Here is a 27,342-nt window from a genome sequence, read left to right on the forward strand (position 1 = left end):
GATCTGAAAAAACCGATAAACGGAGTGGATTTCAAATAGAAATTTCTGTGGGCCCCACACCGCTTTGGGTTACACGGTCTCTGTCCATCGCGGGTTACGTGCAACTCGTCGCCCTTTTCGAAACCCTCTGTCCACAAGTGAAAAAAAAGCGCAGGAAAAGAAAAACTGTTTTACCTGGAGAGAGAGAGAGAGAGAGAGAGAGAGAGAGAGAGAGAGAGGGAAATTTCTCCCATTTCAAATATTTTCAAATGGGGGGTGATTTACAGGTGAGTGAAATCTCTCCCTTTTCAAATATTTTCAATTGGTTTTTTTTTTTTTATATTTTTTTTTAGCGCTTGTAACTCACTCAGTGATGAAATTTCCCATCCAAACACTTCCTGTAACTCCTTCACAACTAATGCAACTTACAGGCATCCATGCGTTTTGGATGGGAGGAAAATCCATACCAGCACTTTCTAATTCATAAACAGCATTTTCCCAGTACCCAAACACAGAAAACTGTCTACCTGCTAGACAATTTACCAGCTAGAGCTGTCAATAGGCCGGGCGGGACTGTTTGGCTTTCGAGCTTGGACTGAAATTCTAGGAATCGGGGCCAGAATTGAGCCGAAAATTTAAGCCTGTTTATTTATCAGGCTGGGCTCAGGTTCCATCTAATAGCCTAACAGCATGGCCTGAACTCGGCCGGCATCTCCCATATTTATGTGTGACCTAACTCATTGATTGTAATTAATTTATGTATATTGGCTATTAGATTGGTATTGGTTGTAGTTGACCTACATGATAGTCTATTACGTTGTGCTTGTGGGAGTTTTGTTCTCTCATTGCCGGTACCAAGCCCAGATAGAGAGGTGTTAGGTTGGTAGTGTTGGGGAACTGTGGAAGCACACAGAGACGAATCAAGTAAAGTACTACCAATTACACAACCAAGTCCAAACACAAACAATCCGAATTTTACGTGGAAAAACCCTTGCAGGAAAAAACCACGGCACAAAGCGACAAGTAATGCACTATGAAAGCAGAAATACAAGAGAGAGAGACAATTACTGATTCGAACAAGCCTCGAATCTACCTCATAAGCCCAAGCTATGCCCATGAAACCCTTGAGAACAAATTTAGAAAGCCCAGAACTCCTCTTCCGCTTCCCAAATTCCAATTACACCCGATATATATAGTATCATATAGTATCACAATCGGAATAGGAAACAAATCCCGCACTTACGCAATTCTGTGCGCTCGCTCGATGGAACCTTCGATGGGACTTCGATGGTATTGACAATCTGTCGATGGCATCGAACACCTTCGATGTTATCGAGTAAAACACCAAAACGTTCCAGCAACAAAACATGGATTTGTGGATTTTTCGGATTTTTCCAATGGCATCAAACATCTGTTGATTGCATTGAGCGGCCTGTCATTGGCATTGACAGACCCTGCTATTTACAGATTTAAGACATCAACACCAGGTAGCTGGTATCAAACTTATGCCATAACTTTCATCATGAATCTGAACAGAATGGTGAAATAAGATTCATGTAGCCGACCCCAATTAGTTGGGATAAGGCTTAGATGATGACGACGAGGATGAAATTTATTTGTATTGTCGATCCCTCTACTAATACCATCACCACTGTCAAGTGGGCCCATGCCTCAATGCAAGCCCCGCTTAATAGATCTTGAAGATCTAGAGTTGGATGTCTAATCGGCCACTACTAGAGAAACCCTTAAACGAAAACCAAAACATAGTTTTCCTTTTGAAATGAAAATTTTCAAAAACATCTTTTAACACAAGATGACAAATTCGTGTGATTGACTGAGTTGATTATTAACAGTGATTTTCTCCTGCGAATGAATTTTTCAGTAGACAGTGGCTTGTGATTTCCTTATTAGGTTCACATGGGCATACAAATTTCCTTTATTATAAGTTCCAATGTCACCTGTATATTGTGACTCACTTTATATCATGATTACAACTCTTGGACTCAATGCTGATTTGCTTGGCCCTAAGTCGAGTCGTGACTCAAATGAATCGTGGGTGAAGCAGGTTTCAAACTGGATTGGATCTGACTGTGTCCTAGTTGACTTGGACAAATCGCATTAGACTCATCCAAATCTTAAAACCATGTTTTATATGCATCAAAGCCTCCTTAGGAGATAAATCCCTTGGGTCAGGGGACTAACAGAAGGGACATAGGAAGTGTATGCTCTTGGGTTGAGACTATAGATCATTCCTTTTCTATGATCCCTGTTCAATATGCCAACTGAACTTGTTGTGCACTCTCATGTACCAATGCAAGCACCCATCTCCAATTAGTCGAGCCCTGCCAATCACTGGTATGCCAATCATCCAACACCCTGAAAACCTTCATGATGTGTTGTTTGAGGCATGCTCAATCAACCATGGGACCCAATGGACCAGCAGTCTGGAAAACTGAACCATGGGCCCCAATTACAGAAACCGAAAACCCAAGAATACTATACATATCATGACTGTACTAGTAGATGGCTGTTGAACGGTTGGTTGAAAAGGAAACGACCAGCTATCTGAAAATTCTGATGGTGCAATCAGATGGTTAGGATCATTCGATCATGTGATTTTTGGGCTATTTTCTGCTGCAAGTCCTTTAATTTGGATGGTTTTGGATTGATATATTCATATATGCCACGTGTATGTTTGAATGTTTCGCCCTAGCTGTTATTGAGTAAGACATTCTTTGACTAATTTTCAGATGGCGTCTATTATAGAAGAGGAATCACCATCTACACTTGCATTTATGGAGCATGCCTTACAACAGGTATTCCATTCTTCCGGATCCTTGTATAAAATAACATACATCTTAGGGGGTGTTTGGCGCATGGTATTAGATGGGATTAGGTGGGATGGAATTGCATTTAGTCTCGTGCCAATTCCACTCAATGTTTGGGAAGAATGGAAAAGCATGGAATTAGATTAGATGGGATTGCATTGGGTCCCGTGCCAATTCCACTCAATGTTAGCAAGTTGTGTAGGTCCCTCCATGATGTGTGGGCTATATCCACATTGTCCACCCATTTTTCGAGATCATTTTAGAGCATGGGCCAAAAAATCAGGTAGATCTAAAGCTCAAGTGGACCCCACCATAGAAAGCAGCGGGGATTGAATACCTACCGTTGAAAACTTCTTTGGGGCCACATAGGTTTTGGATTTGCCTCAATTTTAGGCCCATGCCATAAAATGAGGTTACAAAACAGATGAACGATTTGGATATAACACGTGTTATTCTCAATAGTTTCAAATGACGGTGGGTATATCCATTCAATGTACCACCATATTACAAACATAGCATGGAATTAAGCTTATACCATGGTAACAGGGGACAATCCCTGCCATACGTAATAATTACGTTTTTTTAATCCCATCCCACCTAATCCTTCCCAATACCATGCGCCAAACACCCCCTTAGAAGTTTGCATTTTCTTTCAGATAAATATGGGTACGTATGAGATTTTATTGGATTGAAAATAAAAATAAATAAAGGACAAACATAATCACATATGTTAAACCGTACCATACAAGCATCCATGTGACAAAGACACTCCATTTTCTTAATGATTTTTTGTATATGATGGCTGGGTATGATGATTCATAGGTATGTGGGCAACCATTGTGCACTCCAATGTCTCTATAGTTGTCACCGTTATAGGTGGGATAACAAAAAAAATACTCTAAACAGAACTTAACTGCATGATTTTGTGGCCATAAAGTAGAGGGTCAAAATGAGATAGTCATGGTCCAAATTCAACGAACAAATATCCATTGTAGGAGGTTAATCAATCTGATTTCGGGTACATGCCCCATCTGAAGCAGGGCCCAACATTTTGATGGTTTGGATCAGGTACATATATGCTACATGTACAATAGTCATATGCCTGCATATGGATAGTCACATGATGCTAGAGTATCATTGCCTTTCTCTTTTTCAAAACAGTGTTTTCTCTGACACACATGTCAGATAAACATGTTGGATATCGGTCAAAGCACCTGTTAATAAATTATGTATTAGAGATCATCATCTCTAATGCACAATTCTGTTAATGAAAATGAGATGACTAATGCATAGCATGATTAACTAAAATGAGCTGAACTCATTTTTAGGTGTCTACCGAACAGGGCCTTATTCTTCTTTTTAGCAGCATGTATACATTAGTCATTTAGTTCTAATATTTCTAGTCATTTAGAAGCATTTCTCTATCTTATGAATTTATGAGCTAAGAATTGCATAATACATTTATTTAATATTATTATACATTTGTAATTTTGTATGGGTGTGTTGGTATGTTGCATTTCTGAGGTTCTTGTGTCTTACGCCAAGTTGCATAGGTACCAATGAAGCATCTGGTACCAATCTTGTTGATAATACCTGTTTAGATCTTGATTGGTGAAAAGTAAAAAAGCCAACTCCAAATAGTTAGGACAAGGTTATGATGATTGATCATTATCATCATCATGTTGATATTGGTGCACTAAGCATATCTGGATATACTAAGTCTTAGAATAACAATGATCTTTATAGAGAAATGTGGTTTTCAAAAGTCCCACTCAAAATTCTAGGATAAGTCGGCATTATTCCATCATACCCAGATATTCCAAAATTGATAAAGTATCTATAATGTATCCATGTTGGGTATTTCAGTCTTAAGTGTAAAACCTGTACTTATGCTGTTTCTTGGCATCATGGTTTTGGATCTATAACTCAGTTCTTGACTTGTCCATGCATAAATAGAGTTGATTTGAGTGGTTTTGCGAGTGAATTAGATTTCCTCAGATTTTTGTGAAAGTTTTACATGCATTCAAACACAGGAGTCCAGAGCTCTGAGCAAGGAGTTTGGTTTTCGTGAACTTCTTATCTACAATCTTATGTTCCAAGAATATTTTTTGAAGCGAATCTCTCTCTCGAAAAAAGAGAGTATATTTTTGCTCAATGAACTTCATCAGAAGGGCTTCAAGACAGTCATAATTTCCTTATTACATCTTTGATGCTTACTTTTTTCTTGCTTTTCACAGGCCAAATTTGCTCTGGACAACCTAGAAGTCCCTGTTGGGTAAGTTCGTCATTATAATCCTTTCCATTCATCACGTCTAGCTATGTATTTCCATGATTTGTTGGAGGGATTTGCCATTGGGTCACTGTGATGGGAGTTGTGCTATCTCAAACATTATATAGCTTGACCTCATTCCACAGTTTTTGAAAGACAAGAGGATTGAGGAAATCTATTTCCTTTTCCTCAGATAGGCTATTTCCTTTCTCTTTAGACCTAAAGAGAAGGAACCTTTTTCTTTTCTAAAGTTTTCCTCAGATGTGATGTTTCACCAATCCAAACAGGCCCAAGGTATACACTAGATCATCTAGTTCAAACTAATCAAATTGAAATCTATTCAATTGAGTATTTGATTGTAACATTTCCACATGCATGAGCATAATGCATGAAAAGATTGGAGTAGTCAGTTTGGGTGATACATTTCTTCAAATATCCTATTATCCCGTACCTTGCCAGTATAGCTCGATGAACATTTACATCTGGCACACCAATAAAACCCAACATAGGACAGGATTTTTTGTTTTTTTGGTTGAACGATGAAGCAATTTATCAGATAGAGCCAAAAGAAAAACTATACAAAGAAAAAGAAAAACAAAACAAAAGGAAAAAGGAAAAAAAAAAAAAAAAACTAGTGAGAAAACTAAAAAACTAGAATACGACAAACCCAACCAGCAAGCTGGGCAAACCCAATGACCCAATTACATCCAATCCCTCAATAACGACATAAGCCAAGCTAAAACCCCAGACAGAAACTGCTTATTATTACAGAAACATAAATTATTTCTCTCCTCCCAAATTGACTAGAGATTCACAAGGGGAGCTATTGTCCATCTTTTCCTACCAAGTTTTCCGCCACAGCTAGCATGCTAGGAGCGGAAAAGACCTTCGATTGACGGAGTCATCACCCAGGAGACCTTAGCAAGTGTGAAGATACCACCACTCCAAGTGGAATAGGAGAACGGGCATTGGAGGAGATGATCTACAGATTCCGCATCCCCTATACACAACAAGCACACATTGGGTAGAACCTTGCCTTTCTTGGAAATATTGTCGACCGTTAGGATCCTATTCCTGCCTGCCAGCCAGGGAAATTGCGCGACCTTGGGAGGGGCCCCGTAGGCCCAAACCAAGCTCGTATGAGAGCCGATGCTAGGAAATTCTGGCTGTGTAAGATGGAAGTAGAAGGACCGCACAGAGAGCACTCTCAAACTCCCAATCTTATAGACCAATGAATCCTCCACTCCAGGGGACAACATGAACTCCTGCAATCGAGAAAGAAGATCGACCAAATTAGCTAGCTCGCTATCTCTCAAATTAGGCCTAAAAGGCCGAGCCAAATCCCCTCTTTGCCCGATCCTGAAAAACAATTGGCCACAGGGATATCTGCCTTGATATAGAGAGAAGCCAAGGACGGGAAAGAGGATCCAAGGGAGGAATCCTTGAACCATGGATCCTCCTAGAACCTAGTCCTGGCCCTATCACCAATCAAATGGCCTACACACTGAAAAACCTTTACAGCCACCCGGGCAAATGCTTTCCAAACCGGGGAGGAACGGTATAATGATGATGGCTTAGTCTACCATCCCCTTTGAGACACCCTATATTTCGTAGCTAATATAGATCTCCATAGACCAGACACCTCTACTCCAAAATACCATCCCCATTTCCAAAACAGGGCTTCATTGACCAGGTCCAGATGCTTAATCCCCACTCACCCCTCATCATAGGGGGTGTAGACCTCATTCCAATTGATGAGGGAGAATTTCCTGCAGGGGGATCTACCTTGCCACAAAAAATCCCTTCTCAACTTATTGATCTGAAGGATCATAGATTTGAGGTATCAAATTTTTTTTCAAAAGAGACTGGATTTAGATTTTCTAGCCAATAAATTTATATTTGGAAGCTTTTGCCTAGGGAAAACATTCTTCTGATTGGTTGAACAAAAACATACACGCAACCTTAAAAAGAAAAATCCGTCCTTAAACCTCAAAATTAAACCACCTCATGAAACCCGTGGTTCTTGTAAGACCATATTTGCTTCTAGTGGTCTATTGCCCAGAAATGGCCTTGGAGCTCATCTTGAATGGTTAGCTTTCCAAAGCCCACCCAGGTATCGTGTTAATGTTTTAAAACTAGGACCAAACAATGTTTTTGTGGGCAGTTCGTTACAACCTGATCAACCCGTTCTGACCTTCATTGTCTACTTGAAGCACTATTTATATAATCTAAAAGAAAATAGACGTAATACACAAATAAAACTCCTCCAGCATCATTGGCAAGACCTTTGTCAATCAAGGGGATGCCCTAGGATTGAGGTTCCCCAGTGCAACACTCACATTTTTTTAGAAAACAGGTCACTACCCATTGACATGTGTTTTTAGTGACCCGGGCCTTTTTTTCTGGCCTCTGGCCTGGGTTCACACTGATCATGCCCAATATTTGTTACTTTTTTTTTTTTCATTTGAATGAGCAACATAGTTCTGTTTGAATGTTTGCATAGCTTATGAATGCTAGAGAATAGAGATTTTTTCTATTAAACATTCATAAGATTGGTCTAACCTATTATGTCTTTTTTTATTATTTATTTTTATGTTTTTTTAAAATTTTTTTTATACATGTTGATGTACCAATCACATTGAAAGGGAAATTTTTAGGACAGCTATAGGACAACCAATGCTTTATGGAATAGAATGTTGAGCAGTCAAGGAACAACATGTTCATAGGATGAGTGGAGTTGAAATGAGTATGTTGAGATGGATGAGTGGAAAGAGGAGGAAGGGTAGAATTAGAAAGAACTTAGATGTAGTACCAATAGGTTATAATATGAAGGAAAGTAGACTTGGATAGTTTGGCCATGTGCCATAGAGACCAAGAACTGTATTGGTTAGGAGTGACTTGATTCAAGTTGAAGGCTCTAAGAAGGCAAGGGAAGGCCTGCAAGGATGTGGTAAGAAAAGGTTTGATGACACATGGTTTTATTGAGGATGCCATAGGGCGACAACTTTGGGTTCGGGGTAATTAAGGATGTTGTAGGGCTGCAACTTGGGTTCGCGTCAACCCAAACTCAACCAACCCAACCCGAATTTAGGTCGGGTTGTCAAGGTCCTCGGGTTGGAAAATGCCAACTCGATTTGAATTTGGATTGGTTTCTGGTTGAGCAAATTGGGGTTGGGAACAATCACATGTATTTTTGGATTAGGTCAGGTTGGGTTGATATAGAGGACTTTGGGTTGGGCACCTTGGGTTGGAATTCGGGTCGGGTCGGATTGCAAGTTGGGTCCTCTTGAGGTCGTGCTGGGCTTAGGTTGATCCTCAACCTGACCCAAGCCTCCTGAGTTGCACCCCGAGGATGTCATCCTTGATAGAGTGGAACGGCGGACCAGAAATTATCTGATCCCACTTACTTGGGATAAGGCTTAGATAATGATGACATGTTTCCACATTTGATGCAATATGATGCTTTTCCCTGTAATATTCTCTATGTATGTGCATATATCCAGTTACTTGCTCTTTGGAATTCCACCATCTTCATGGTTTGTGTAGTACTCTTTTTACTTCAAAATTCTCTAAGACTACAACCTGACTGTGGCCAACACTAAAAGAAGGAAAATTTCTGGAAGTGGGCTCTTTGGACAGGTGCATTGAAATCCTTGAGAAATTACAACAGACAATGCTCCCACGTTGATCAACAGGCTTCTTTTTTTCCATAATTAAAGAACTTGTACATCAAAGATATTAAACTGATTATCCAATATGATCTGGAATCGGTATCTATTACTGATATTAAAAACAAGAGGTATGCAGTAATGTCTTTGGTGATTGTTGCTGTGTCCTCTTGCATCTCAATGACTACTTTCCTAATCTTTTTGTTTGTTATATTATTTTACCTACCATCATCCTGACATTTCTCTGCTCTGGTCCCATGTATGACCGCTATCATTCTGTAGAGATGCTCAAATGCTCTCAGAACACCAGAAGTTATAGTGCTCCTAGTTGCATTGGGGTACTTAGTCCAATTCATTGATCCGGACTGTTCATTATGCCCATGCACAAACATCATACCAATCCAACAAATATTAACCATTGATCAATTACTTTAATATGGACTGTTAAGCTTGTTATTCTAAAGGCCCAATCAACAATTTGATCCATCTAAGGCCCATTATGGAATGACTTTAATAAGAAAAACAGGCCCAATCAACAATTTGATCCAGCTAAGGCCCATTATGGATTGCTTATTATTCTAAAGGATCACATTTGCTAGACAATTGTAGCCATCCCATCCATAGCTTGGAAAAAAGGATTGCTAAAGAAGATAAGGCCATATCAAGGATGGGTTAGATCATCCAATCGGTATGCTTTTTGCATGGTAGTCCATGAAATGTGTTCTGGACTTAATAGACAGTTCAGGTTGATCGATTGGACTGTTCAAGTCAACCAATGCAACTGGGAGCACTATAACTTATTGTGCTCTGAGAACACTGGAGCATTTACTCCATTCTGTATAAACCTAAGAAGTTCAGTTTCTTTACTGGGTCTGTTACAACGTACATCTTCATGAGAGAATTTCAACATTATGAATATAGCTAATGCCTTGTTGACACTTTTTTTTTTTCATTTGCTCAAGTTTCGTTCAGTTAATTTCAATTAATATGATCCAATGAATTATAGGATCCTGCACATCAGCAAACTCACAGCACATTTACTTGCACAGGTTTCTTACATGTTGGGACCTTGACTTGGTGATCCAAACCATTAATCTGATGCCTGCAGGATGAATATAGATACTCTCTGGAATCTTCCAGATTGGAAGATCCTAATGCTTTGACCAATGGCCTGTAAATAGACAACCGATTAAAAAAATACAATGATTGTCCACATTCAACCGAAGACAATCCAGATCAATGGTTGGTATCTTCCAAGCAGAGAGATTTTAGGGGATGCCCCATCCACAACAGGGCCCATATGATCAATGGTGTGGAATCTTGATCACCAGATCAAGGGCTCCACATGTAAGGGATGCTGCCTATCAGCAAATTTTATGTTTGCCCTGTAATTCCTTACATGATCAATAGATTACCTGCTTGTTGTTTCCATTAATTCTTTCCCTCTGTAGCTCCAATGTGCTGTTTAGAGCTTAATAAGCCCACACATGTGTACAAGTTGGCTAATGCACATATGTGGCAAACAGGTGAAACGTCCAAGCCATCCACTAGGTGGACCTCATCATGTAGATCTTATTGCCCAAAGATAAAGATGGTCCATTCAGTAGGCGGGCCATGATATTAAAAATAAGTTGACAGGTTAGAAAACTTTGCCTGAGTTTTTACAACCATAAATTTGTTCAGTTAATTGAGGCCCACCTGTCCAGTGGACAGATCTTACTCTCGGGAGAGGAAATCAACATACTGGTACCCTTCTGATGGGTGGCTTGGATATTGCACCTGTTCACCACACCGGCATATGGGGTGACTGTGCATTAGCTGACTTGTACACGCGTGTGGCCTTAGCAAAGCTCTGCTGTTTATATGTTTCTTATGGTGCTGCTTTTAAATGTCTTCACCAGTTGTGTGATTGTGGAGGATGGAAAGGTTATTGCCTGTGGGAGCAACCGGACCAATGAGACACGAAATGTATGGCCTCCAACTTTTGTCTCCTCATGAAGAAAGATTAAATCTTTCATTTGATATTCCAACTTATTTTCTAGCTCATTGTTTGTAGACTTCTATTATGTTTTGCTTCTGTAGAACTTCACATCTGCTCACATGTCTGCCCCATCTTTGTCACTCAAATGCTATTTCTACACATCTAGAATCACGATCATGTGTGCACTATACTCTTTTGTTGCCCCAAGTTAGACAAGTCTTATCTCTAGGTCATTCAATATATAAACCGATACATCTAGTGACATGTTTCTAGGTCATTCATTTTTAGGCTTTTGCTTGGCTTGCGGGAAGGAATAGGATGCTCATGGTTGACAGCTTGCAAAAGAGATCGTTGGCAATCCCCAATTGTTGTCCAATGTGCATGGAGGACGTGGAGTCGGTGAATCACTTGTTCATCCACCATGCATTCGATCAGAAGGTGTGGGATGTGTTCCTTGCCTGTTTTAAGATCTCTTGGGGTGATGCCGAGGTCTATTGGTGAGCTGTTATCTGTGTGCACCGGGGAGGGGATGAAGGTAGGGAAGTGCGAAGGCTAGTTTTGCTGGTTGTTATCTGGGTTTTGTGGGGGACAAGAAACAATTGCTCTTTCCAGTACAAGAGTAGGTCAGAAGAAAATGTTTTTAAGAAAGCAAAATTGGATGTATTTTCTTGGATCAATTGTTCTAATGCCTCTGACCAAGTGATTGGTCTTTGAGGATAGGGTTGTTGCTGTTTTTGGCCTCCCCCCCCACCAAATAGAAGCTTCTTAAGTTATAGCTAGGTCTACCTCTTTGATCTTCCAGAGAATTCCCATCTCTCTTGGAAATGGGCACATAATCAAATTCTAGCTCGATTTGTGGTGTGGAAACCAATCTTTGGCCGAATCATTTTCCACTCTTTTCGATATCTCTTCCAATAAGGATGTTCTGGTCAACGACTGTTTCATCTCTATGAGAAGGGGAGGTATATGGCTTCCCCCTTTCCGTAGGAACTTATTGGATTCCGAGATCAAGGACCTTACTCTTCTCCTTTCGTGGTTGCAGATCTTCTAGCCCTCTCCTAACACAGAAGACTCGATACGATGGAGATCTTCAACTTCCGGATCCTTCTCTGTTAGATCTTTCTACAAATTGCTTGTAGTGGTTTCTTTTGCTTCGTCTCCTACCCTTACTGCCTCCCTCTAGAACTATGGAGTTCCCCCTAAAGTGGCATCTTTTGGATGGTTGGTGGGAAGAAACATAGTCCTAATGATCAATAATCTTAAAAAACGATGAATGTGCATCCCCAACGTTTGTCTTTTGTGTTACCGACTTACCGGTCTAAAGAAACTGTGGATCACCTTTTCATCCAGTCGTTTCTCTTCTAATATCTGGTGGAGCATTTTTAGACTTTCCGGGGTTGCTTGGGTTATGCCTTCCTCTATGGAGTATCTTCTTTGCAGTTGGCATGCAGAGCCAAGGGGAGCGTTGGGAAAAAGAAAGTGGAGGATCATATTCCTGGCTGTTATTTGGGCAATTTGGTTGGAAAGAAACAACCGTTGTTTTCAAAATCTCTCCGTTGCAGCGGCTGGTGTTTTCTCTTGGGTCCTTGTCATGTTTCAGTACTGGGCTCTATAGTGTGTTTGGTGCTTCCCGGGTTCCTCCTGTCAGGGGATGGATTTTGTATATTTTTAGTGGGTTTTCGAGTTTTTCCTGTTTTGTTTTGGTTATGTTTTTCTCATTTGTTTTCCCTTTTTTGTTCTAGTTTATTCATGTTCCTCTCTTTTTGCAATAAAATTTCACCTTTCAAAAACAGAGAGAGAGAGAGAGAGTGTTCCTCTCTTTTTGCAATAAAATTTCACCTTTCAGAGAGAGAGAGAGAGAGAGACAGAGAGAGACAGAGAGAGAGAGAGAGAGAGAGAGAGAGAGAGAGAGAGAGAGAGAGAGAGAGAGAGAGAGAGCAAATTTACGTTTCATCAAATCCCGCGGTCCGTATAGTGGGTCACTCTATTTTTACCAATCCCCGTAGTGTAGACTAACTTGTAATGTCAATCTATATTCAGAACGAAGATATTAATACTTTGGTTTATGCACCGTGTACCAACATCTAAATATAACAGTATGCATGTGAAACCTACAATAATCATATTCATCATTCTCATATATAAATTACAATATTAATTCGTAATAAAGCTATATTGTATATAGCTGGTGTAAATAATGGAATGACCTACATCATCCTACCACTAGCATAAAACACATTAAAGGAAGTAGCGTACCACTTGGCTGTGCCCTTACCACGTAACGGAGAGACCCATGATCCAGGTAACCTTGTTATCATGCTTCTTCAGTGTACTTACTACACTTGCAGTGTTAATATCATGCAAATTTACCAGACACCAAGGAACACCCCCACCCCCACCCCCTGATTTGTGAGGGTGTTGTATATGTGTCATGTCATCCAGGCCATTTGCAACCTTCATCTGGCCTGGATGGTCAGGTAAAAATCAGGCTGTTTTGAAACTCAGGTGGGTGGCCTTCCCTCTCAATTTGTTACCTATGGTGTGGTGCAACTGAGTTTTGGATTGGGCTGATGTTTGGGTCATGTAGATAACATGAGGTCATGCATGTGATGGACGTGTTGGATTTGCTCCATGCATCATGTGGGCCCCACATCTGCCCTTTACCACTGCAAGCTTACAGTTGTAACAATACCACTGGAGGGCACCGCCTTACCAGTTACACATATTTCATATAAACTGATTGTATGTGTACAGGCTACTAGACATGCTGAGATGGAGGCGATAGATGTTCTCCTTGAGAAGTGGCAAAAGATGGGACTTTCACAGTTAGAAGCTGCAGAAATTTTTTCGCGATGTGATCTTTATGTTACATGCGAGCCATGTATAATGTGTGCGGCAGCCTTATCAATTCTCGGTTTGCTCATTCAACCCAATTTCATTAGGAAGCTAATGTACTTGTTAAGATTGGCATTCAAATTGTTTGTTTGGTTTCTCATCTTGCTAGGAATACAAGCAGTTTATTATGGCTGTGCTAATGAGAAGTTTGGAGGATGTGGTTCCGTCTTATCACTACATGGATGCAGTCCTGAGCAATTCTTTAGGTTTGTTCCCCGACTTTGGCAATGCATTCAACGTGATATCTATTGGTATTGCCAACTGATCACCTACAGCTGGATGTATGCTAACTTAGCATGCTGGGTCCCTACTCATTGCTCGGTGGTGGACACCATGTATTTCAACACTGAGGTCATGGGTTCGAGTACCCATGTGGTGTGTGTGGGTGTGAGGGTGTGAGTGTAAAAAAATGCTTAGCATGCAGCTCTGTGTTTCCTACTAACATGTGATATTTAGAACACCTAAGCTGTGCAGAAGTTGGGCCCCTGCTCATTAGATGGGCCATACTTTGAGTCAGACCATCAGCTGTCTATTTATTACATTGGTATGGCCCACCTTATGGGTGGACTAGCCTATTTTTTTTTTTTTGCCAGTTGATCATCATGGTGGGGTGCACAGCTCGTATGTCTTGAGAAGTGACACCATGGTGTGCCGTAAAGGCCGGTACATAAAGGTAACAGTGGCAACCGTTACATGTTATGAGGTCGTAACGGTCGTAACAACCGTTATGGAAAAAAATGACCTGTAACCGTCGTTAATGGCCCGTTACGCCCCCTATGAAGGCCTTAACAGCCCCGTAATGGTCTGTTACGGGGCAAATACATGTTTTTAGATTTTTTTCCAATGTTATAGGGCAGATTCAGGTTTTTTGGGAATTTTTCTTTTAATAAATAAAGAGACCGTAGTGGCCGTTACAGGGGCCATAGCAACTGTTACGACCTGTATTGTAAAGGTGATGGTGGTGGTCGTTATGGCCACTGTTACTGTTACGGAATACCTTGAGTGACACATTGGCGGGAAAGATGGGTTTGGGTGCTTAGTTGGCATGCAGATGGCTATAGGTGACTAGTTCTCCTTTGTCCTTTTGCCTTATTTGAATGCTGCATGCGTATTTCTTTGAAGGATTTGTTTAGTTTTCTCTGAACTTACCCGAAATCCAACCTTGCTTGACCAGAATTTTCTCAACCCAAATGAAACTCAATTTCAAATTGGGTTGGATTTTTCCAACCCTAACCCAACCCAAGGACCCTGATCACCCGACTTACCCCAACCTAGACTTGGTTGGATAAGTTGGGTTGGGGTAGAACCCATGTTGCAGCCCTATACAAAAATGGCTGTTGCCTGTTATTTTCTATGTGGTTGCATGATCCTTGCTTGAAAAAAATGGGATGCATTTGGATGCACTATTGAATTAATTGCGATTATTAGTCTAATAAAGCTAAAAATAGCCAAATTGTAATTTCATTTGTAAGCATTCACATTGCAGAACAAGGCTCCAATTGCAATTTCATCACTTTCAAGTTTCAAGTTGGACTTGAAAGGAACAAAACTGCAATTTGAGTGCTGCTTCATTGGAACGAGTTCTAGTTGTCATTTCCTTGATTAGACTGAATACCTGCAGTTCAATTTGTCTGTCCATCCATGGCCTTATTTCTCTTATTTGAAATGGTCTCTCTTTGATAGTTGGGATGTGCATTGCTTTCATATTCATGCTTTTAGAAAGCCTACAACATCCTGTTTTGCTTGAGCTTTTGTCCAAACTTCCCTCTTCTAGTGACAGTGGCAAAGCATCTCAAGCAAAGGGCTTCAGATGTACTGGTGGAATCATGGCATCAGAGGCAGTCTCTCTTTTCCGAAGTTTCTATGATCAGGGAAATCCCAACGGTATTTGCTTCTTACTCTCATAAAATGTACTGGTGGACATTTTTATTGGTAATTACCATTACAAAGATGAAATCTAGATCAAGGGCCAAACGAACTTGGATTTTAGATAGCTTGGCTCTTTTAGTTTTAAATGACCAAAAAAAGAAAAGAAAAAGAAGCTATAAGTCCAAATACTCAAAAACAGATAACTTATCCATGTCGTGAAAAAGGATACCGGTGACCAAGAACTGTTCCGGTTAGGAGTGAGTTGGTGCAAGTTGAAGGCTCTAAAAGGGCAAGGGGATGGCCTAAAAGTATATGGGTGGAGGTAGTTAGAAAAGACTTGATAACCTATGGTCTAACTAAAGCCCTTGATGGAGTGGAATGGTGGAATAATATTCCTCTAGCCGACCCCAATTAACTAAGGATAATGCTTAGATGATGATGATCAGTGTTGTGAAAAGTTGATCTTGCGACTTCTTTTATTATTGTGTGGACATGGAAGTCAGAACCGAAATGGATTGTAGAGAAGCCAAAAGACGGATGGGGTGCACCAAAGGGTGGCAATGGGATGGCTTTGGGCCTGGGCCCTGCCTAAAACTTAAGACCCAAGGTCCAAGATTGTTCCAAGCCTGATGTGGACCTGGCACAGCATGCCCAAACTTAAGCCTGAAAAACATTGGCCCAACCTGACTCAACCCGGCTTGGCTTGAAAATGGATAACATCGCCATTTCCCACTTGAATTTTCCTAATCTATCTATCGATCAAGTGGTCCACAAATGGTCATGGATATAACATTTTACACAAATGAAACCAACAGGTCAGATGGGTTGTCGAACCAAGGATTAGAATGGCTTATTTGTAGGATATAATAAATGTACATATAAGTGGGGCCAAAATGACTTGAGCCCGAGCCCGACCTGGTAAATTCCATGCATGCAAGGCCCAAGCCAGGCCCACAGGCCAAGCTAGTAGGTCCAAGCCCAACCCATAGCCAGGTTAGGCGGGCTACCTGGCCCATTTCCACCCGTAGGGACAGCATGGCAATGTTCATGGGCAAAAAGCAATGCTACCATAGCCACATGTAAACATTATCTATTTAAGAATGTATACTTATACTGCTTTTTTCTATGTATTTCAGCTCCAAAGCCTCATAGACCAGTTCGGATATCACAATCAATAAATGTAAGTTGTAGTCCCTATTATGTTTTTAGTTTCAAACATGTGATGAATCACAAGCTTGAGTTTTAGTTCAACCGATTCAATCTTATCCATTGTTTTTTGACTCGGTGACTTGGGCCGAATCATTCCCTCCTGAGTTGGCTGAATCAGGGGGTGACTCGGATGAGCCAGGTCGAGTCATTCTCGATGCTGACCCATGGTGCTGAACCGGATTGGACTTGCCCGAATCTGAGCTGACTTGGAAAAGTCGCATCCCACCCGACCATCCACGGGCTTCTCATTCCATATGCATGCATGCATATAAGCCTATGCACAAGGATTTTGTTAACATGCTACCGCATCATCTGCGTCCCTTCATCATAATTGGCTCTCTCAATCTAGGTCTTGGGATAATTCACTGGAAATTGTATATTGGGTCGAATGTTACCATCTTAATAAATACATCAAGTCCAATATGAAGTATTATATGAGTTAATTTCAGAATATATATATATATATATATATATACGGAAAAGGTTCTATGCGGTCGAGCTCATGGGAACTTCCCATGAGGTCGAGTTGTGTGGGCCCCACCATGATGTATGTCGAACATCTACCCCATCAGTCAGATGCATCATTCCATGGCGGGCCTAGGGCTTAAAAATCAAGTCAATCCATGACTAGTTTGGGCCACACTGCATACAAAAGTTGACAGGGGTTACCCTCCATTAAAACATTCATAATCATTTATTGGGCCCACTGAGATGTGGTTCACAAATCCAGCCCATCCATTATGTGTGTCCCACTTGGATGAGGGGTCAGACCAAGTTTCAGACGCATCCAAATTTCAAGTGGGCCCCACCAAGTGCTTTTATATGTTTTAGGCATGTATTCACATGATTTTAGATGGTATGGCCCACCTGAGTTCCGTATACGACTGATTTTTGGGATATCCCATAATTTAAATGGGACCCATCAAATGCATGGTGTTGATGTTCGACACCCATCATGGTGGGGCCCACACAGCTCGACCTCATGGGAAGTTCCCATGAACTCGACCACATAGAATCTTTTCCTAATATATATATATTAGGAAGCAAGCAATTTGCATGTTTTGCTAAGGCCAAATATTTACAAACCAACCCGAGTTTCCTGTCGAACAAGGTTGGACCAGAACCAGGGCTTTCTTTGATTGGGTTTGGTTCAAAATGATCAAGAACATAAAAAGCCATCCAATGGAGGATTTTGCTGGTGAGAATTGGAAAACACCCATATAAATCACCGGTACAACGGGTTTGGAAGTGCTATTTGGCAAACATGATTAGATTATTCACCGCATGGTGGTGATGCTGGTATGGTTCAAACCAAGTTGTAATCGGCAGTTGATCTGGTTCAGATCTATCCAACTGCTTAACTTCTTCAACAGGATGCTCCAAGTTATTAATCCAATCTTTGATGTTTGTGAACATCTAAAGGTGGAATGTCTAGAGGTTTCTACTTTTGTTGGTGGTCGGGATGTGCTCTGCCCAAATCACAGGATAACTTGCCAACTTGAACAGAAAAAGCAGGCAAACAAGAACCTGCCTAGGGTGGATTCCATTTTCCTAGCTGCCACAAACATGTGAAGGATTGGTTCCTCTATCTGGATTTGCGAAGATATCCAAACAGGGGCCTGGAGAACTCAAGCCGCTCCACAAACTTCCAGATGGAATGTCGGGTCCACTGTGTTGTCTATATGCAATCCAACCCAGTCATCAGGCGCACCCCACAAGGATGAATGGTCACACGCCAAAACTCAGGCAGGCTACATCATACGAATATATAGGTTTTAGTGGTGATTGTACATTGCACCATGTGGTGTCCCCACCTGAGTTATTTATTTATTTATTTTTATCAGGATTAGTCTTGGGATGTACACTGAACATGAGAAGGCTCTCCAGATATGTACGTGATCTTCCCTTACAACTGTCTTTTACTTGTTTATAGCTGAATCCATATCCAATAATAATTAACTATGACCATAGTATTAAAACCCACTGGAAACTCAAAACTTGGCAGAGTCAACTCGACTTGACCAGATTTCCAACCAAATCTTATAGAAACTCGCTGCCCAGCATGACTCGGTACGATTTGCTCGACCTAGTCACTAGCCAGCTGTTGGGAGAAAGATCCCTTCTTGACCACTTGCACAACAATATCAGAATAAAAAAGGAAGTATTAAAAAAGAGGCAAATAACATCACACAGATTTATATGGTTCTCTTTCGGTAGGTCCACGGATTCATGCCAATCCACTATGCTCAAAGGCATAAAACGAAGAAGCAGCTTTCTCTCTCACTCTCTCTCTACATAATATATATTACCTCAAATGAGTTAGGGTTTACATAAAAATCCATGTGAAATTATGAAATTGCCCTCTGGATCAGGGGCATGCCCCTGGACCCCCAAGCAAAGGGGGCACTGCCCCCCTATGATCCCAATGAGCTTAGAGTGGAGTTCGACCTGTGAAAGTGCTGACTGGATGAACAGTACACCTCTAATTATCAGGCTCCATAGATCCTAACACCATTTTTTTTTTCTCTGGGTTTCAAAAGCATAATGCATACCATAAGAATCAAATTAGTGACCTCCACCATGAAAGCACAAAACATGCTACCAGGGCATGGTGTTGCTTTGTCCTGTTTTGGGGTTTTTTTTTTATTACTTATTTCATTGAAACAATTTTAAATGCACTAAATACTATAAATTTTTAATTATTAAAATATCAATTCCACTCGATTAAAGACTCGATCAAGTCTTAAATTGGATCCAACCCAGCTAGATATTGAGTCAAGTTGAATTTTTGAATTTTGCCTATTACGTTTATTGGCTGATCTTTCTTTGACATTCAAGGATGTTGGCTTTCTTAACCTGATCTGATCATGCATGTTTCTGTTGTTTATGTAGGAGAGCTGAAAGAACAAACCTGCTCATGCCAAATTTCGAGTTCGGTCATGGAATACAATCCACAAGCTTGTCTATCAGCCCATATGATCATCTTTCTAAGAGCCTATGAGTTTCTTTCATCATTGAAAGGTAACGAATGTCATACTAACGTGACATAACAAAAGATTCATGTTTTAGAACTTACCTATTTTGCTGAAATTCTATGTTTTGGGTTCTTTCAAGGTGCTATCAAAAAGTTCCCTAGAAGTGGGAAAACTACTCTACAAATCTCATATTGAATTACAGAATCTTGTTCGGTTAATGAGAGTGCTATCATGACTCAGCATGAGTAATAGTCCGTCATGGTTCACTATCACGGATGTCTGTCATGTGTGGAATGCATGTTCCGTTGGTGGAAGCCATTGATTTGTGAGCCACCATGCCGATGACGATGATGCACTATCACAACAATCAGATGATCTTAGACACTTGAATTTTGACTTGGGAAATGATGATTTAAAAAGGATGAAAGAGCTGGATCATGCCACTTGATAGATCAACAGTCTAGATCACCACCCACTTGATAGATTTCCAAATAAGGAATGGACCATGCTCAAGAGACCCAATAGGGGAAGGATCCAATTGCTTCCATCAGTGGCCTTAAAATAGAAAGTTAATTTAAAAATAACACAAATAGTCCACACCCAATGTAGATGGCTACGATCTTCTAATTATGGACATTTTTCATGGCCATCCATGTTAGACTCCATCAGATTAACAGTGGGTCCTGCTTGGAAGAATTTTAAAATTAGGCAATTGTACTTAGCATTCAAGGTGGAAATCTCTGGCCTTTTGTGCTTCTGCAATGGTGTTAGTGCTGACCATGAGAGGCTTATGCCAAACAAAATCCAACAGAATTCCAATCCTCCCTTTGTAGCATTCCTGAAATATCATCTCTACAAAAACTAAATTTATCAAAGGAACAGCCAATCTCCAAAAGATAGAGACCAGAGATACAAAATGTTTGAGAGATCTAGGCCGTTCATCAGGCACCAACAGTACTTTATCCGTTCATTGCACTTGCACCTGAACTTTTAGCACCGGGCATCTAAACAGTGGGGCCTACCTTACACAACTCATGTTAACATGCCCATGAGGGAGTTACGATGAGACACATAACTCTTTTGTTGAGCCAGACTCAAGAGCCTGCGGTAAATTTGCATTTATGGTAATGCCTGCAATCCCCATCATTTCAGAATATAAAGATTGTCACTAACATGGACCATGTGCTTGACATACACACATCATAGGAGCCCATGTTTTAAGGTCCCTTGAAGATTAGTGGGCCCCACCAATTATGTGGGGGTACAAATAGTCACTAACATGGACAATGTGGCTGATATACATATAAAGTAGGGCTCCTATGGTTTTAAGGTCCCTCAGAAAATTAGTGGGTCCCACTAGGCACAAAAGTATCATGGGGCATAACGTAGAGGGAAACTATCATGTATCATATCTGTATCGATACAACTGAATTATTGGGTGTATGTAACTTAAAAAAAAAAAAAAAAAAAGTACTGTAAAAATATTGTACATCTTATCTTTCCAAATAAAAAATGATCATTATATAAGCTTTATCTCAACTAATTGGAGTTAGCTACATCAATCTGTTTTGCTGTTTCATTCTATCAAAGGCCATAACTTCAGTTAGACCCTCAACCTTTGGTTATCAATTCTTTTCTTTCTACTTCCCCCCTGTGGTTTTTTGGGCCTTTTCCTTGTCCTTTTGGAGCCTTTTATATATGTGTATGTAAGGTCTCAAGTCAAACTAGATGGACCATAGTTCAGGGTCTCAAGTCTAATCCTCCTAATAGGTTGGATAGAAAACAATGTATAGGAAGTGATAAATAGAAAAATACAAGTGTGGTCCACTTGATGAGTGGGAGTTGCCAGAGGGAGGGAGGGAGGGAGGGAGGGAGACCTCATAGAGTTGAAATTCTCAAAGCCCACAAACCGTTGTTGCAGATGAATCAGTTGTGGTACGTAGAATACCCAATGTATCTGCAATATATTAGTTGCAGTAAACATCTTAGTATTTAAAGCCACGTTCAATCTTTTATTTATTTATTTATTTTTATTTTTTAACTCAGTTGCAGTAAACATCTTGGTATTTAAAGCCACGTTCAATCTCATTTATTTATTTATTTATAGTTTACCTCTCTCTCTCTCTCTCTCTCTCTCTCTCTCTGAAATGTAACAATAGATTTCAACATGACATACAACCCAATCAATGCTATGGCGATCATTGCAAAAAGGCGTTGAGGTAGCGTCAAGAATAGAAGCTCATACTTGGCTTGCAGAAGGGCAATGGATGAGAAGATGGTTAACCGACTTATAAGCATTGGACATGCATGCACATAAGGCAAATAGTTGGAATGAATATAGAGCGCTTATGGAGATTGTCGTTCATCAGAATTCTGCTTCTCAGAGGTGGGTCCCTCCTAGTGCCACACGCGAGTCATCTATCCTATATTCTCCCCACCCTTCTGAAGCATGACTTAGAAGGATCCAACTGAAGAGCAACTTGAGTCATCTATCCCATCTTCTCTCCACCCTTCTGAAGCATGAAATAGAACTACCTAATTGAAGAGCAACTCGACTTGTCTCAAGTCCAAATCAATCTGTCACTTTCACCAAAGGAAGGTCTACAAGCATGCAACCGCTCTATGAGAGCGGCATACCCGTCCACCTCCTCATCCTAAAGGAAACATAGACAAGGCAGAGTCCACACTGCTTACTCAACATAGACCTCATAACATCCTTCGATCATAATGCTTTGGTCCTGGGCCAAACTAGCAATAGTTGGGAAAGTAAGAGCAAATCCTCCCTCCATTACCAAATGAGAAAGCCACATTTTCCTTGAATGCTATAATGACTTTCCAAGCTGCTGATGCTCTGTAGTTGCGTGACTACTCCGTAAACCACCCTCCTCCTAAGCATCCATATTTAGAAGCGATTAATCTCTCTCTAAAGAGATCCCTTTTCTGCCCCAAACCATGTTCAATCATAAACCGAAATCAGTTCAAATTTTAGACTGGGATAATGAATGTAACTGCAATGGAGGACTCTTGAAGTGTTCATGTTAGCTCTAGTACTCTTCCTGCAGATATCACAGACCATTTCTCAAAAGCAGTTCTAGAAGTAGTTGGATGTTGAACCTTTTTTTTTTTTTCTACTCTAAAAAAAAATAGCACTGTGGACGTAGTTCTTCCTTAGCATATATACTGAGCAAGTAGTCCTCAAATCACAACTGACTCCCTCCAATGGGGGCATCCTCTGATGTACGGTCAGATGGAACTTCCATAGATGGGACATGATTCAAAAGTCAATCCTAGACATCAAATTTTTTTCATTGAATGTGAAAATCAGGCTCGAGCCCATTCAAGTGGGGTAGGCTAGGCTCAAAACCAAATGGCCAGCCATGCCCATTGTTGGCTTTTCAGTGGACTCATATTCAAAAGTAATGCTACTTTAGTTATACTTAGGGAAGAAAGATAAGGTCATACCCAAGTCATCGTTTTTATAATTCCTGAGATATGCCCATATTTTTCCTCCCATTTAAGTGGGCCATGCTTTTAATTTCCACCTGGCATACATTATTATGTATCTAGTGGCAACGGGACCCATATTCAATGATTTGATTCATGTATTTGTTCGGAACCATCATGCGGGATCTTTTAAACAAAAAATAGGTCCAATCAACCATTTGATTAATGTATATTTGTTAAGACCCATCATGGGTTTCTTATGATTGTTAAGGATCATTTTTATCAGGCAATCCAAATCATGCCATCATGCCAAACTAAGGATGGACTGAATTACATCTGCTAATATAAATATTAGAGCAATTAGAGTGTAGAAACTCCCAAATATGAAAGGCGTAAAAACCCAATATGTATACTTATGAATATAATAAATGTGCATAAGCATTTTAATAACAAATGCAAGAGGAAATCATAATAACTTCTAATCATCTTGTACGAAAATTTCAAGACACCATCTAATTAACTATTAAACGTATTGAAGGAAAGTCAAATTTCCACCCTAAATGCAACCCTTTCTTCTAATTTTTGGTGATACACTAGTTTAATGTATGCCAAAGTTTGTAAAAAAAGTGGTGCATGCATAAAAAGAGAGGCCGTGATCGTGTCTCTTATGCTTAATTCTTATGATTCCTGTAGAGGAACCATCGGAACCAATGTGCCGACATCTTTGGAATCCACTTCAAATTGTCATTATAATCGATGTAGTGCTGTCCAAACTTCGACGTGTAGCTAGATCGCCACTCAAAGTTATCAACCAATGACCATGCAAAATAACCAATTAGATTTGTTCCATCATCCATCGCCTTCTTCGGATTGAGTTGTAGTCTCTATATTAACTGAGTCGAGTCTAATCGTGCACACTATTCGATAGTGTGAGGTTGGCTGTATCATCCATTCCTGGTAAACAATTAAAAAAAATAAATTAGGTGCTTGTATAAAAGCTAGTTGCCGAGTCCAGTTACATCAACTTGGCCAATCTACTTGATGGTGTTAATCTTTCATTTTTAGATACTATCATGACCGGGTTACTGTATGTTTCCTTTACATAGGTTATAGCACTGTACATACCCCAAAGAACTGTATGTTTCCTTTACATAGGTTATAGCACTGTACATACCCCAAAGAACAATGTAGAGCCAGTATGAGTGTGCCTGTATTAGTTCATTCTTCCATCAATACAACTAAAAGAATATGAACTTAGAGAGATCCAGTCCACTGGAGCACATGTGCATGTGTATTTTTGTAATATACTATGTGGGATGATGAAAATTTTCCCACCTAGATGAATTGGTTCTCTCATGGTTAAAAATTATAAATTAAAATAAAATCACAACATTGCACTAGGATTTTAGCCAAACCACCTTAGAGAGCATTTAAATGCCCAATTGAAATGAATTGTAATAACTAAAATGAGGAAGAAGTTGCATTATGGAGTTACACTGAAATTCTGATTGAGCATCCAAACACATGCAACAACACCTAATACAAGCATACCGAGAACAAAATTTAAATTCACTTTAAAAAGTAGCTATGATTTTTTATTTTTTTTATTTTTTATTTTTAAAAACTTTCGGTCCAATTGGTACACCATTACATTCATCTACCATTAAAAAAAAAGGTTAGACAACTATACACAGTTTAAAGTGTCTAATTTTTTTTTGCTAAGTTGATGAAAGAGAGTTACATGCCCATCTGACATTCTGATCCCCAATATAATCCGTATAGGCTGGTTTCCCAAAATGGGGATCATATATATAGTACGAGGTATACTGGTTAATGCTGACATAATCGATGTATCCTTTCACCTTCTTCACCTGACTACTTGTGAATTTTAGAGGTTTCTCTTTCACGATTTAGCATATGTTATGTGGATATGTACTTATAGACTATAGGATGCAAAAACCTGTGATTTTACATCAATGGCCCACAATGAAAGATCATAAAAAGGAACTTTTCTTCTTCTTCTTTCAAAAAGCATTTTTAGATTAGCAAGGAAGGATTAACTTTATGGGACCAACTACAAATTCCATACCATTAATAGGATGTGTGCCATTACAGATGGATCTAGTCAATGATGAGTGAATCCTAGCTCTTGTATCAGTGGCCTGAAAATATGAAGTTCAACAAAAAGTACAGAAATGATCCTTAACCAATGTTAAATGGCCAGAAGACACTTCTTCATAGCCATTGATGTTGGGCCCATAAGATTAGTAGTTGGATCATGGCTCCCACTTGATACATTTTCACCCTTTGGTCATAGGCCCAAAGATAAAAGGTTGATAAAAAGAATATAAATGGTCCACATCCAATGTAAAGGGGTAGGATCTCCCAATTTTGGTCATTTTTTCATATCCATCCATATTGGGACCCATTAAATTAGTACCGGGTAGATTATAAGACAAGGAAAACAGTACTAATCAAGGTGGAAATCTCTTGCCCTTTGGGCCACAACAATGTCATCAGTGGTATTTGTGAGAGGCTCATACCAAGCAAAATCCAATAAAATTCCAATATTTCCATTCTGACATTCTTGAAATATCAACACCATAAAAACCATAACTATGAAACAATCAACTAATCAAAAGAAAACTGTAGGAAATGGGAAACATATCATAAATCTACTCCTAATCATCAGGTAGCGTACACTGAATGTAGATCACCAACATTTTTTTTTAATCCGATCATTGCTTTTGTAAACCTGATTTTTAATAAAGTGTACCGAGAGACCCACCCGATTACATGAATATATGATGATATAAGATATACATTGGACTAACATTTACCTGATACTTATCAGGGGCAAAGCTCCCATCATCGTAGCCTTGGTTTGCGATGACATGTGGCTCATTGAACGTAAACTAGTTCTTCACTATCGCCAAACGTCTTGAAGCAGAAATCTGCATAATCTGCAAAATCTTCACTATTTCACCACATGAACATTGATCAATTCACTGGTTTTGTAGACCCCATCATGGAATGCCCCATGCCACAATCATATGATCTTAGTCATTCACTCACCTTAAGTTTCAGAATTTAACAATCCTAAGGGCCTGTTTGGACGCGCGGATTAGGTGGGAGTGAGTTGTATTAGGATGGATTGCACGGCTTCCCATATCATAAATGGGTTTGTCAGTGGATTACATGCAATCCTACTGGATTGCTATATCCATCGCCCATCTACTGCCGTGTTTGGACGGGCGGACGGGATGGGATTTCAAAAGTGTCAGCGTTCGCACTGGGTCCTGCTGGGACGTGTAATGGGCCACCATCATGGATGGTTCGATGATCGGAACCGTCCGATGCGTCCAGGAGGTGGGGCCGACCATACCCATGGAGACCTTATCCTCCCACGCACAGGCAGACACGATTTCCACCGTCAAACGCAAGATGGATGGTGGAGTAAAAGATTCTGTGGGCTACACTGAATTCAATCCGAAACCAAACATTTTCGACTAGTTTTTCGACGTGCATTCAGTGGACGGAGTGGATTTCCCTGAAGACATCAATCATGGGCCCCACCATCAGCGCAGCGCAAGAAATTGGGCAAATCGCTACGTCTGTGAAAACTGACTTCGGTGGGCCATTATGCGATCTTGGTGGTGATCAGATCAGCAATCCAAATCGTCCATAATCTCCAAAAGGGGGTCACAACCCTTCCCATGACGTCAGAATGGACGGTGTGGATAGTCCCTTCGCTGCACAATGTGCGTAAACAGAGTCGGTTCGTCCGGCTCCAAACCAACCTCCTCCAGTCGACGGGATTCGCAATCCACCGAATCCTCTCCCGAAGCCAAAATCCCACTCTCATCCATCATCAATACCACGCCGCCCAAACAGAACTGCAGGAGGACAGGGTGGGATTTCAAAACCCTATCCCACATACTCCACTCTACTCCCACCTAATCCGCTCGTCCAAACACGCCCTAAAATTTAGTTTTGTCTTTGAGTCAACATAACCTAATTGAATATTTAGTTGTATCAAGTTTTGGGTTTTTATATTTAAAATGGGCTACATTTTTTGGAATTTCCCAATTTACCATGGAGCCCACCATTCGAATAGTGATCGACATTTTTCTTTTAGGCCATAGAAAATCTCGATCCAATGTTGTATGTTTTCCTTCTCTATTAAGATCGATATGAGAGTGTTAGGATAAGGAACTTACATAAC

General features: G+C 40.2%; 1 protein-coding gene and 1 pseudogene across 16 annotated transcripts; one reads left to right on the forward strand and one right to left on the reverse strand.

The window, feature by feature from the left end:
• Positions 1-124: 124 nt before the first annotated feature.
• Positions 125-19,927, forward strand: LOC131227264 (tRNA-specific adenosine deaminase TAD2). Of its 16 annotated transcripts, none has more exons than XM_058223020.1 (11): positions 125-266; positions 2,730-2,795; positions 5,045-5,082; positions 10,646-10,712; positions 11,014-11,163; positions 13,480-13,639; positions 13,730-13,826; positions 15,395-15,504; positions 16,626-16,669; positions 18,543-18,589; positions 19,591-19,927. In XM_058223020.1, the coding sequence occupies exons 1-10, from the start codon at positions 249-251 to the stop codon at positions 18,546-18,548; spliced, it is 756 nt and encodes a 251-aa protein (XP_058079003.1). In that variant the 5' UTR covers positions 125-248; the 3' UTR covers positions 18,549-18,589; positions 19,591-19,927. The 16 variants fall into 16 exon arrangements, 15 of the variants coding, with proteins under 15 accessions (XP_058079003.1, XP_058079002.1, XP_058079000.1 ...); XM_058223016.1 differs by lacking the exons at positions 125-266; positions 18,543-18,589; positions 19,591-19,927 and adding exons at positions 10,271-10,351; positions 10,451-10,547; positions 16,817-17,133 and having other exon boundaries at positions 2,724-2,795; XR_009162145.1 differs by lacking the exon at positions 15,395-15,504.
• Positions 19,928-23,677: 3,750 nt separating this feature from the next.
• LOC131228039 (beta-glucosidase 44-like) lies at positions 23,678-25,791 on the reverse strand (annotated as a pseudogene).
• Positions 25,792-27,342: the final 1,551 nt, after the last annotated feature.

This window comes from Magnolia sinica, chromosome 15 (genome assembly GCF_029962835.1).
Source record: "Magnolia sinica isolate HGM2019 chromosome 15, MsV1, whole genome shotgun sequence".
Classification (NCBI taxonomy): Eukaryota; Viridiplantae; Streptophyta; class Magnoliopsida; order Magnoliales; family Magnoliaceae; genus Magnolia; species Magnolia sinica.

What these genes read in the sequence shown, in the direction of transcription:
- LOC131227264 (XM_058223014.1), top strand. An exon ending in ACCATGCATTCGATCAGAAG is followed by an intron (nt 11,164 to 13,479) that starts GTGTGGGATGTG and finishes GTATGTGTACAG; the next exon opens with GCTACTAGACATGCTGAGAT. An exon ending in AGTCCTGAGCAATTCTTTAG is followed by an intron (nt 13,827 to 15,394) that starts GTTTGTTCCCCG and finishes TCCCTCTTCTAG; the next exon opens with TGACAGTGGCAAAGCATCTC.